The sequence below is a fragment of the Lepisma saccharinum genome, chromosome 22, assembly GCF_977018435.1.
Source record: "Lepisma saccharinum chromosome 22, izLepSacc3.1, whole genome shotgun sequence".
In the NCBI taxonomy this organism is placed as follows: Eukaryota; Metazoa; Arthropoda; class Insecta; order Zygentoma; family Lepismatidae; genus Lepisma; species Lepisma saccharinum.
The window spans coordinates 16,054,192-16,068,583 of NC_139250.1; the positions used below are offsets into that span (position 1 = coordinate 16,054,192).

Below are 14,392 nucleotides of genomic sequence, written 5' to 3' on the forward strand. Positions count from 1 at the left end.
AGAAAAGGGCATATTAGCACCAACCTTGGAAAAAAAATTACTCTATGCTAAGGATTAGTCACACACCTATTTGTTCCCAAATGAAAGATTGATTGATTTGGTGTTTGAGGTTAACTTTACGCACAGTAAGGCTAATCGGGACTGGACCTACAGTTTAAAGTGGGATCCGAACCAGTATGTGCCTCCACCAGGTATCAAACCCAGTTCCACTTGATTACAAGGTGACGACACTACCACTTCACCATCGGGGACGCCAAATGAAAGAATACAATGCCATTATTTAAGACTAATTGAATAACTAGCTGAAATTTCTTCAACTTCCTGAAACACAACCTTGCATCTGTATTGCCTGTGGATTTTTACCGGTAACTGCAATTTTTCTCTTGGATGTTAATTAGCAAAGCAACTTTGTACGTAGTTAACAAAAAATAATGTGTCCCTGATGGCATATTGGTAACGTTGTCACCTATCTCTGATGAAATTACATTACACAATAGTTTGGATCCCACGTTGAATTGTAGGTTCAGTTTTGGTTAGCTTATCTGAGTGTAAAGGGGACTGGAGGAGATTTCAGACCGAAGCAGCAAGTGTCATACTGAAGTGACAGGTGACATGGACACCTCCTGTCTGTTAAAAACCAGTCACTGTGAATGTGCTACCACCAGACCGAGGCGACACAATGCACAATAATGAGAGAATGGACTGGTTTGAGGGACATGCAAACAACAAATGACATGTGTCACATCAGTACAAAAGCTTCTGAAGTTCTATTTCCACGTGACATGTCACTTGGGTCTGAAAGCTCCCTTAAAAAATGTGTGTGGGGTCGATTACAGATATAACTAAAATGTGCACATAAGCAGTGTTTACATTTACAAATTCAATCATGGAAGCAAATGTTCCCCCCTCTGAGAATTATGTACTACCATAGCTTTTTTTCATTGTCAATAATTTAAGGTAGGAGTCTTTTGATAATTACACTGCTATCATGTGGAATGTTTCTAAAAAGAACAGAAATGCAATGATGTCTATAAGGCAGGCACTTATGCCCACCCAGCGTCGTATAAAGTGGTTACCTACAGGAAACTCTGGGGTGGCCAGTTGCATGGTGCTGATCACATCAATCATACCTTCGGCCGCGATCAAGAAAATGTGCGGCCCTAACCCCACACCCCTATCCTCCTTCATGGCATGGTGCAAAGTACAGGGGAGCACTTTACTTTTTTATGTAAACATAAAAAAATCTGAGGTTCTCCACACTCAACCACCGTGCTCACCCATTTTATCAAATTCCCAAACAACATTCTGTAAGGTTCTTTTTTCCTTTATGCACAGATAGGCTAATCAGGATTGAACCTACAGCTCAAAGTTGGATCATGTCAAGTTTTCACAAATTCCTTTAACTCAGTGATATATTTCTTTAGTGAAAATGTCACAACACTAGCTCCACTTAAGAGAGAATATATATATATATATATATATATATATATATATATATATATTTACCAATGACTACAGTTATATCAATTATACAAATATGTTTAAAAGAAATCTATATTCATAGCATGTGTAAAGCAATTAGGGTGAGCGCACAAGTAAATAACCATCTCCAGTGAATGACCATTCCCAAATACTACAAAGCAAAATAAGGCTTGGAAGAATCTGAGCCATTAAGAAATGGCCTTGCATTCATCTACAATCCATACTCTCTTGTGTAGGTTGTGATTGTTTTGTCCAGGTCACAAGGTAGGGAGGTCGAGATGTTGGATATGAGCACACTCGTGTGAGTTCAGCAGACAAGACAAGAACCTGGTATTGCTAATAAGTAGGGCCCAGGACTTTATAACATATTTTTTTTATTTGGCATCAGATCGGATACTGGGGTGAGATCTTTACATATCTGACGAAAATCAGTCGAAATAGACAAACTTGATAAGGCATATTTTGACACATTTTACAAATTTCATGTTTTCACGACATATTTCTTCAATTTTCTCGTAATAAGACATATTTCTGTATAATTTCGTAATTGTCTTGAATATAATCGGTTATTTTATAATTCATTTAGCACAACGGATAGTTCATCTTATCGATGGCAGGATAAGGAAATTACGAACGAAGAAATTAAAGCAGATGTCATCTTCTTACCAACTAGTACAGAAAAAAATTACCCCCTTTTTTATAGCGAGCTGCCAATTATGCTTTACTTTCCACAAAGGGGTAAATCTGACATAATAGCAAATAACATTTTGGATAATTGCAGTGAACCTCACAATATATTGTCAGTATTTTCCCACTACATTATATGGTTAAAGGGATTCTGACTTCATTTAATACCCCACCCACCCTCATTGTAGTTGACCTTCCCTGGAAGATACTGATATCCCGTATAATGAGACATTCGAAAGTACTGTTGTGCATATTTTTGGATTTACTGGGGATACTTCTGAATTTTTCTGACATATTTTTAAGTTTTCATGACATATTTTTCCATTTTTAGAACATAATTACATACATACTTTAAAGTTTTATAGTACATAAAGTCCCGGGCCCTATTAATAAGGTAAGGATTAATACATCGTAATCATGTGTACAAGAAACATTCAAGATGTGTAAAATTTGTGCACATGATCAAATCAGAATAATAAGCTATTCAAAAATCACATATCTGTTGGGCATGACATTGCAAGAGAGCAGAGGGAGAGGTCACACACTAGATACCAATTTGGCATCATCTCTAGTAAATGACCACTGCATTCAGAATACAAAGGAATTTCCAGCTGAAATTGTTAAGGACTACCAATCATTTGAAACACTGACAAATGACCAACTAAGATTATCATTTGCAATAACATCAAAGAAATGGAAAGATAATCATGAACTAAAACAACGAGAAGGAAAACAGCAACAAGTGAAAGTGGATGTTAAGAAGAAATCAAATCTATACCTGCGAAGAAGAAGAAGATAGTGAGACCAAAACAGATTCAGATCAGATGTCCTTGGCATCGGAATCTGAATGAGATTTACACGAGTTGTCATTATCTGTTGTGCAAAACAAGAGTGAATGAAGTGAAAATTGCATTATGTAGAATGTTTGTGATTATGTTATAGTGCGTTATGATGGTGAATATTTCCCAGAATAGTGTTTTGTAAATTTGAGCATGAATCCAAAATAAAAGTTATGCATAACTGAAACTGACAAATGGAAATGGCCTAACCAAACTGATCAGTCATTGTGACATCAAGGAACATATGCAAGCTCCACAGATATTCTGTCTGAAACGTTTTTATGGCGTTTACTATACAGTACCTGAAATGCTAAAATATACAAAAAAAAAACAGCCTGTAACTTTTTTCAAATTTGTTTGGTCAAGAAACATTATTAAATGGTTTTGGTCATTCACTGGTACTGAGGTTATAACCGATTGTTGTAGGACTTATGCTTCGGAATGAATGAGGATGAAAGAGGCTTGCTTCACTCCCCTCTTAAATAATAGACTGAGTCCCAAAGACAATGGAAAATAAGCGCTTGTGAATTTCGAGCGGGGGTTTTGTTGCAACAGTCGGCGAAAGAGATGTTATGGTGTCTCGTCTTTGGGGTTCGTGTTCGCGAGCTCGTTGCTGGCAAAACTTGGAAAATTTGCAGTGACTCGAGCAGTTGCCATTTTTCATATTTCGTTACGTTGAAACGCTGAAGAGAATAGGCTGTTCGATCCCAAAAAGGAACTTGAACGGTGAACTTGAAGCCTGGAAGAAGAGTTGCAGTGTAACCGTATCGGATCATCGAGAGGTGGCTTCTACAGACTGAAGCGGAATGATCAGGAAGAGCATTTCAGAAATTAGGAAGATACGTCAACAGTGATTTTGTTAGTGATAAGTGAGCCTTGTTTAAGTGTCGAGAGCTCTCGAGAATATGGTTTATGGCTTATTAGCATCGGTCAGTATAAGGTAACAAGTACAGCGCTGAAGTACAAAAAGCTAGCTAAAACCGTGAGTAATATTTCCAATGTGTTCCATTTTTTTTTATTTTGTGTTCATTTTATGCAAGGTTTATACATTGAAACTTCACCGAGACAATCAGGGCATTCTCTGTATATCCCTGTATCTGGATTTTCCGGTGTAAATCAGGTGAAGGAGACTTATCAAGGGCCTCCTTGCGATTGTTTAAGTAATAATAGAATCTGAGTAATAAAAATGCGTGAAAGGTAATTTTCTTCCTTGCTTCACTCATTTAATAAGGTTTTGTAAAAAACTGAAAATCCTGCTTGTATCTTGAACGAAAGCAGGCAAACACATTTCGTAAACAAAATACAACTTTTAATGTTATAAGCTAGTCATTCACTGAATTTTGCTGGTCATTCACCCTAGTGTTTTGGTTGGAATTCACCAATCTTTAATAACTATTTCTTTCATTTTGATATGTATTTACTTTAAAATAGTATTCAATGAAACCCAACATTATGACAAATTCATTCATGCAGTTTGCTTGGATTCCCTTTCTTTTTTCTTTGACGTAGAAATAAAGTTGTAGGAAATGTTCTTAATTGGTCATTTACTGGTGCAGTCAGCCTATATTCGAGGTTTTCAAAGATTTCAAGGTCAGTGGGATCCTTGTTTGTTCAATATTCAGACACCACATTTATTATTAAAGTTAATTACAATAAATATAATAGCACAAGTAGTGATTTATGCATGATTAAAAATACATGAAACCAAAATATTTGATAATTTTGTTATTGTGGTTGAACCTAAATAGTTTAATATGCCATAAACAAAGTACCAAACAGCGATAAGACACTCTTCTAAATATCGTATTCTAATTTGTTCTTGTTACAAGAACGTTAGTACTCACCTCATCATATACTTGTAATCTGATCAATGTTACTGTTATAAAAATGGGAGAAATTTAACAAAAAACAAAAATACTTATACATTGAATACTGTCAAAATTGTTGTGTTGTATAAGCTGTCGTTACATTGTTGGAACCAACAACTGCATCAACAATTAAACAAAGAATCAATTATACCTCCCAACAAAATGAATGAATATAAGTGGCATTCTCATTATTTAACCAAACTCATTATGAATGTGTGAATTACTCACAATAGCAATATAACACGTATTTTAAAAATATTTAAAAATATTCAAAATGCAAAAAATGGTACTTACATTTTATGAGTATGTTATTTGCAAAACGACGTTTCGAGAATCTACTGTTCTCTTCTTCAGGTCCAAAACTTCGACTACGAAAAACTTTACATAGTCACGTCAAGATATTTTAAAAACCAGGAATAAGGGTGTGGATTTGATGTGTGTTAGACAGGAATTAAAAAACTATGGCTAAAATTGTTGTGGCCTCCATATTTCGTTACAAATTAACAGTCCCTGAAGTTAAAAGATCCTTTCCATCTAAAACACACATTTCAACATTAAACAATTTTAAAAAGTTTAAAATCAGCGCGAGTCATTTCACTACCCGTAGTAACACCAGTATGTTTCCTGTTCTGATGCAATACACGCTGTAACTTGAAATACGTGTTTTAGATGGAAAGGATCTTTTAACTTCAGGGACTGTTAATTTGTAACGAAATATGGAGGCCACAACAATTTTAGCCATAGTTTTTTAATTCCTGTCTAACACACATCAAATCCACACCCTTATTCCTGGTTTTTAAAATACAAGGGTCACTATTTATATTTTGAGCCTAACAATGAATAAACAGGAATTTGGCATTGAAAACTGCTTTATTGTTTTTCGAAGTATTCTCCTTTATGGTCAATACACTTTTGCATTCGTTCGAACTATTTGTCAAAGCAGTTTTTCCAATCTTCCCGAGACACCTCCATAATATGGTTTTTGAACGCATCAACGGCGTCTTCCACCGACGAAAATCGTTGTCCACGCAATTTATCCTTGACATTCGGGAAGAAAAAGAAGTCATTGGGTGCCAAATCAGAACTGTACGGCGGATGACCCATCAATTCGATTTTTTGACTGTTCATAAAGTCGGTTGTTAGACGAGATGTGTGACAGCTGGCATTCATTGTCTTGATGAAGAATGATCTGACGGAGTTTGTTTGTTTTCCGTATTTGACCGAACACCTCTGGCAAACAAATTGTTGTGTACCATTCAGAGTTGACCGTTCTACGTTCCTCTAAAGGCACAGTTGCCACATGAGCAGTATTCCCGAAAAAACAGGTGACCATTTGTTTCGATGTGCTTCGAGCGCGAACAACTTTTGTTGGATTGGGTTCATCTTGAAACACCCATACAGTCGACTGCTGTTTACGTTCCGGCTCATATGCATATATCCATGATTCGTCACCTGTTACAATCTTATATACGTCTTTTGAAGCACCACGATTGTATTTATTGAGCATTTGTTTGCACCAATTGACGCGAGCATCCTTTTCAGTTTTTGTCAAATTGTGTGGGATCCAATGACAACATACCTTTCTCACAGCTAAATGATGATGTAATATTTTATATAAGCTGGTGGAACTAATGCCTATGGTTGCCTCAATCTCACAGTATGTCACATGACGATCTTGCATTATTAGGTTTTGCACAGCATCAATGTTTTCTTGAACAACAACTGATTTTGGACGACCTTCGCGAATCTCGTCAGTGAGCGAATGGTGGCCACGATTAAATTCGTTATACCAGAGTTTCACAGTGGCAAAGGATGGAGCTTCATCGCCAAATGTGGAAGTAAGTTCATCGATGCACTCTTGTCTTGATAATCCACGTCGAAAATCGTAAAAAATCATCGCACGGAAATGTTCACGAGTTAATTCCATTTTATTGTTGGCGCGCAATCTCCAAGGCAACATAAACAACACAAATGAAGCTATTGACAAAACATTTGAAGTACGTTATGGTCAATAATGCCAGACGATTCCCTGCAAACGTCAAATCGCGCCTAACTTCAATCAGTGTTGCCAAGGCTCAAAATATAAATAGTGACCCTCGTATCTTGACGTGGCTATGGAAAGTTTTGGACCTGAAGAAGAGAACAGTAGATTCTCGAAATGTCGTTTTGTAAATAACACTCGTAAAACATAAGTACCATTTTTTGGGTCTTTTGAATATTTTTAAAATATGTGATATATCATTATTTAACTTATGACAGTCTTAATTTATTGTGGATGAAATTAAACAGTGAACACCAATCTCTACTCAAGTACTGGAGTTGTATAATATACACCTATTTATAACATGAAGTGTTGCTAACCTGAGGAAGACCCTACTGCACAAACAGTAAATATGTCTGGTGTCTGGATGTAACCCTGATAAAGTCAAATTAACTTCGGCCAGTGGTTCCCACATGGTATCATCAACTGGCCAGGTGGTAGATGTGGATCTGAAATACAAAGTTGGATATATTGGCATTCATGTAACAATATGCACTGAACAAAATGCGCTATTTGTTCTTGCAATTTTAGCAGCTTGGTGACCGTGAGTGTTCAGTGGCCAACTTCAAATCTTGCCACGGAAGGTCCCAGGTTTGAGTCTCAATCTGAGCAAGTATGTTAGTAGTGAATATCCATTAATCCATTTCACCTGATCATAACTCATACTCATTGTCACAATCACATAAAAAATGGCAAAAATGTGACATTAATTACTAGGGGTGAGCGGGACATAATTATTTTTGTCGGGATGGGAAATTTCTTAAATCCTAAAATTCAGGACGGAAAATATGTGAAATTTCCCATGACAGGAAATGTTCAAAATTTTCCGAAGATCTCGAATTCTACATGTCATCTTCACCTTAAGTGCTTGTTTTGCATTTCTGGAATAAAACTAACAATTTCCGATAAGTTCCAGACACTTACAATGCAGAAAATGTCGAGAATTAACAAATTTTTAAAATGACTTTAGATATTTCCCAACTGCTCAGGATCCCGAAAAGTTGGGAAGTCATTTCCCGATCCCGGTCCCAAATTTTTGGGAGTAAGTAGAAGTAAATCGGAACCTTAGTAGAATGCATTTAGGGACTAGATTTTAATGCTAAGGGCCGGTTGTACCATTGCCACTCAATCTACCACATTACAAAGTGCTGGATAATGACAGGTGGGAGATTTAGGCGGCGGTGGGTTGCACCAAACATTTTTATCCTCTGCCTTGAAAGGTGAAACTTTCTCCTGCTTGCCGGACGACCTGGCAACATAAACTGGAGAAAGTTGTGTTTTCGATTGTGTTTTGTTTGTTTATTACATGCTAATGTCTGCTTGTCAATTCCAAATGCATGCTTTTCAACTGAAATATGTTTAAAGAAACTAAATATTTTATGCAATAAAATGAAACTGCTGCTCGTGCATGTGTCGTACTCATATAATATGTATGTTATATGATACAATGTAACCCGTACTCTTTTGAAGTAGTGGGGAGATATTCTTACAAACTTTTCAATTTATTTTTCACGTACTCCAATTAACATAATGCAAAAAAGAATATTCCTCGTCTTACCTTTCTGTACGACATACGGTCACTTTTTTTAAAATATTAAACACTACTAAACAGTGACCAAAATTTTACGAAGTCGCAACAAATGCAAGTTACATTTTTTAAAAAATTTGTAGAGCAAGGGTGACATATCTGAGTTTGTGTAAATATACGGAATGAGAAGAGCAATCTTCTATTCTGCTCTTACTAATTTATCATTCGTTTCTGTTAATAATTTACCAATCCGTAACCTCCTCTTTAGCGAATAGCGAGTATCAGTGTTATCAATGTTGGACATCTTATAGGTTTCTTTATTATAATGCAGCTTTTGTGCAAGATTAATATTGAAAGTTGGTTGAGTAATAACGATGAAAATCAAAATTAAATTTTTGTATTCAAAACAAATTCGGAAAGCACAAAAAATCATTCAACGGTAATTATGTACAAGGTACATTTTGGGTATTACTATCATCTTAGCACAAATGGAATAATCAAATAGTAATTTAAAGTACCGTAGTATTGTATGTATGCATGTTTTATTCTTATTAAGAAAGAGAAGAAACTCCAGGATGTATATACTTTCAACTTTCAGATATGTAGTTCCGTGCAGCGTTATATGCTAGGGCAGTGCAAGAACGTATACATTTGTTTAAAAAAACACTAATATCCACCTGGAAAATATACCTTGTACGTACATACAAGCTGTGGTCCCTAAAAGACACGCAGCTAGGGACAGCATTAGCATCTTGGGTAATACCAGTGGCGTGGCGTGGGATTTTTAAAAGTGTTACAGGTTATCAGTAGGACGTTTAAGGGAGGAGCCGTAAGACTTGGGTGCCTCCCCACCTCATGCCCCCCCCCCCCCATGTCTTCCAAGTAGTAGTTCGTAAAATATTATTCTGGTACGACTGCAATTTAATACTAGATTTTGGTAAAGTTACTAATCAGAAAAAAAAATGTTGGCATAAGCACTGAAGTGAAATCACAAACATTGGTTGTTGACACGATAAACATTAGCCTAATAAAGAAATACGTAATTTGATACTTACAGAAACATCGAAGGCTACTTATACGGCAGATCAATCCGACGACTCTTCTTTGAAAATAGTTCTATGATGATGTCATAAAATGAAGTTTTCTTCTTGAGATCTCGAAGCAGGTTTCTTTCTATTGCCATCGATGACAGACCCAACAATCTATTCTGTCCTTGGGGGTTTCTCTAATAGGTGTGTATCCGCCGCAAAGCGGAAAAGGATCGTTCTGCTGAAGCACTTGTAGCAGGAATAGTTAAAATCAAACAACACAATTTGGTTACTTAAGATAACACCTCAGTGAGTCCAATGGTATGCAAGTGCATGTTTATGTCATGAACTGATTTGCTTCTAAATTCAGGAGAAGCATATATGTATGCACGTTCATTCTTGAGGCATATCATGTCAAAAAAAAACTGTCCATAGTTTCTCAAAAGTATGTGAAGCGCTTTTTCTGGGAAGTGTTTTGAATATGTTATGAATCCATCACAATCAAGCAAGGCCAAGAATTCCAATTTATCAATATCTGCAAATTTTGTTATAAATTGACCTTTCAATGTATCGGTGATTTCGTAGAAGAGCCTCCGACAGATGCCTTTCTTACTGATACCAACTTCACTAACTTTTAGTCTCTTTGACTGTTGCGCACTCACACTTTCATTCAGATATTCCATTTTCAACCACAAAACATCAAAATTGTCACGCATTCTTGTAAGGCTGTCAACAAAATCACTGATTTTCTTTTTGCAATACCCAACATCATGTATTTTCTTTTGCAGAACACTGAACAAAATATCGGCTTTTGGAAAAATAGCATGAAAAACTTCTAACAAAGTTAAAATCAAAGTTTTGAAGGGCTCAAAAATATCCTGCTGCACAAGCTCTAGTTTTGCCATCCCATTCATCAGTGTCTTCCATCATGGAATAAACTTGTCAATTCATTTTTACAACTGAAAACCACCTCAATGATTCTACTCATGTAATTCCACCTTGTGTTAGAAACTGACGGCAATCGCCTTTTAACTTCACGACCTAGAGCTTCTGTTCTTTTCGATGATTTTGAGAAAGAAGAAAATAAACCTGAGATTGTTTCAAAGAACACCTTACATTCTTTTATGAAATTAACGAATTTTTCTAAAACTAGATTAAGTCTATGTGCATAACAGTGCACGAATATTACCTGTAAATATTTCTGCTTAACAAGAGTTTGTAGTCCGCCAATTTCACTGGCCATGAGTTGAGCCCCATTGTAAGTTTATGCGACGAGTTTTGTACCACAATTGTAGTCATCCACATAGCGACACAGAACTTGAAATAATCTAGCAAACTATCAGAGCTTACGTCTAAGAAACCTACAAATCTTTCTTCTATGTCTCCTTTCGAAGTGACATAACAGAAAACGGTCGAAAGCTGAGATTTGTTAGAAACAGCCGCCGTTTCATCCATTATTACAGCAACAAACACACTCTCCTTAACTTCTTTCTTTATTTCATTCATCATGTGAGATGAAATGCACTCAATAATATCATTTTGGATGTCGTTTGATGTTCCTGAGAAAACTGTAGAGGTTCGCAGGTGATGATTCAGTTTATCGTCAGTTTCGGCCATTAAATGAAGCAGTTCCACATAGTTCCCTCGATTCGAGGAATTGTTGGTTTCGTCTCTTCCTCTGAAGGGTAATTCTTGTGTAGCTAAGTACCAAGTGGCGTGAATTAGGCATTCCAAAATATATCTATTTCTTTTAACGTTGTCATTGTGCTTATCGAGAGATCTCTTAAAAGCTTTGCTCAAAGAAAAATCAATCCTTGTTTTACCAAATGAAGCTAGGGAACACATCGATGCAATATGCTGTTACGAGATCTCGTGCCGTCCCCTGATGGTTCTGAAGTTTTCCATGTTATCCACACCTGAAATCCACATGTTTTTATCACCCGAAAATAAGAGTACATGGCCAACAAAACAGTTTCGACAACTGCGCACATCCACATAACCACGGATAGTCTATACCACGGAACATTGAAATGTCGGTCATATCCAGCAGACGACTTAACTAACTCCCTAGCCTTCTTAAACCCGAAAGTTCATGGCTGCAGCAACACAGGCCTTCCATCTTTCCCTATCTTGAGCAAGTTCTATATACTCTTTTCCATCCCTACCGATTTCTCTTAAATTGTTCAAAATAGGCGTTCGCCTTCCTTTCATCACAATTTCGCTTTTTTCTGCAAAACAACACGAACCGAAAGATTTCATCAAAATATCTTCTATCGCACAATTTCACAGACTGTTCAGATAGGACGAACCCGCCACCTCGGAACTCGGAGCAAGCTCCATTCCGCTTGTTAATTAATTGACAATGCCCGAAAACAACACAAAGACGAAAGACACCACTCACAAAAATCGCACTGCACAGTCCCTCCCACCAACCGTTGTTTACTTTTGTAACACGTGAAGCACCCCATCTCCCTTGCCCCCTCTCCTCTCAGCATCGGCGCTTCCCCAATAGCCAATATTTCCTTCGGAAACTTACACTGCAAGAAAACTAAAGTGAGAATCATAGAACTTAAGACCTTCTGTAAACAAAAGCACGTGTACCCTAACAGTGTTGCAAACTTACGAAAAAAAAATAATCCACATAGCCTACAAGGTGTAAAAACATTCCATTTGTCAACAGATGCGGAATAAGCAGTGTATCACTGATGACCTGTTGAAAGTTATTGAATGTATGTAAAAGAAAAAAGAAAAAATGTACATCTTGCCTGGTGGCCGACTTTCAGACTCATCACCGAAGTTCCCTGGCTCGAATCCCAGCATGGGTGTTATTTGTGAGTGTCCCTTCATCAATTTCATCTCACGATCACTCATTCTCATCGTCGGGATTAGCCAAAAGTGGAAGAAAAGCAACGCTAAATTAAAAAAAATCAAATACAAAATTTACATCTTATGCCCCAGGAGTAAGACGGTTCCGTAGCAAACGATTAATTTTCTCTCATATTTTACTAAAAAAACCTTGCTAGAAGAATGTGACACATTGAGATAAATTACGTTTTGAAACCGGGGTTTCTTCATTAAATTTATTTGATGTTTGAAAGTGTTATGATTTATTATTATAGATAGTGAAGGTAAGCTAATACATATGATTTGATTGACTAAATTAATAATTATTAATTAGATAAAAATAATGGAAATAACTCATTTGGTTTGATTGATTTGCTTTATTTTACTTCCCCTCTTGTGCCACTTATGGCTAATTTGCGAAGATGGGGATGAATGATGATGATATGATGAAATCGATGAATGGACATTCACAAACATCCATGCCCAGGCCACGATTCGAACCCGAGACCCCTGGCATCGTGGCGCGATCTGCTAACCACTCCGTCACGGCGCAGCTAACTAATTTGGAATCCAAATATCACCTATCCCTCATCGTCTCGTAACTAATGACAAATGTGGTCGATCTACACCTCAATGTCACACATTCCAGTATCCTCCAGAGTGTACTTCAACATCTCTGAAGTTACTTCATCCAAAAACACACTCATGTGTCATTTTCATCCCGTTCAAAAATGCTGTATTATGCAGCAAAGACACCAAGGGAAACTAAAACGGCAACTTAGAGAAGCATAAAAGTGGGGAAAGAAGACAGTAGAATACAGAAATATGTTGAGGCAGTCACATTTTATTGTACGCTACATATAAAATAAAATGCATATTTGGGGGTGAATTTTTAAATATTGTCACATTTTTCTTCTCTCTTGTTGAGAGGTGTTCATTTTAAATCAACCTCCCTCACCCTACGGCCTGCCCTCCTTCACCCGCAAAAGTATTCCGGAGTGTGAGGATGTCACCATCCGGATGGTGAACACCTTTGTATTATAGATACACTCCTGCGTCCCACCCCCTCCCCCATCCACGGAGGATCGTCACTGACAATGTGAAATCACACTATGATATGCCGACATTCGACATACCACTTCCGTTTCTGTACTTGACTTAGTGAAAAGTATTGTGGTTGGCAACAGCCTAATAACGGATTTCTTCCGCATCATGTAGTCCGTTCTATGAAAGTACGCTAATGGAAGAAAAACGTGTAAATTACATTGGATTATACATTTTAAAATATATTTTCATTAAAGGTTTCAGTTTATAATAATACATGATTATTGTATAAATTACAATCGATCACGTGAACAGCAAGAAAATAGCGCCAGTTTCGAACATGGCCACTTCCATGCATGCAGGAAGGTCTCCCGTGTTTTCAGAGTAGTCTTTCGGAAATACAGCCGTTTGAAAAGTGGCAAGAAGCAGGTTGTTCTTAACGTTTATGTGATGTTGTGTCTGTGCTATCCTGAGCAAGCAGTGAGGTTGGTGTCCAAGTGTAATTGTGTTTCTGCATCTTTGTGTTTTCGATCTGGTGAAAGAAAGGAAAACGACCGGTCAAGTTGTGAGTCCCGCGAGAAAAACACGTTGTTGCTCGTATAAACAAGTACACCGATTTTGAGATAGGCGCAATACAACGCGAGGTGCTTTCGTATTCTTTCAATCAAAGAGCCGTCCTGTCCACTGTGGGGAAGATGTTGATAGTGATGATTGATGACGATCTCCCCAATTTTAGCAGTCGACGTTAAATCGCCTCTTGTACCACGTTGAGTTCCTTTTTGGGAAGCAAATTTGACAGACGGGATGATGTCTAGCGCCGAAAATGCCTCACGTTCAAAAAGGAACTGCTGAATCAAGGTAAGAAAATACATTACTTGCATGAGACGTGCGTAAATAATGTGCTTATTATCGTCTTCTTGTGTTCTAGTGCACGAGAAACTGAGAGAAAGATAAACAATCTCTTTTTATTCCCCGGCTTATCTTTGTTTAGCTTCTGCTAAAACTGGCGGTATATTTGTTGCACAAAGGAG

General features: G+C 37.1%; 1 protein-coding gene across 3 annotated transcripts in view; it reads right to left on the reverse strand.

Annotated features, from left to right (window-relative positions):
- The window catches only part of Tgs1 (Trimethylguanosine synthase 1), a 49,448-nt gene that overhangs the window by 31,750 nt on the left and 3,306 nt on the right, over positions 1-14,392 (reverse strand). For all 3 annotated transcript variants that reach the window (XM_083144159.1, XM_083144160.1, XM_083144161.1), the window contains exon 2: positions 7,238-7,366. In XM_083144159.1, coding sequence (XP_083000285.1) covers positions 7,238-7,332 — 95 coding nt within the window. In that variant the 5' untranslated portion in view covers positions 7,333-7,366. The remainder of the gene's footprint in view (positions 1-7,237; positions 7,367-14,392) is intronic.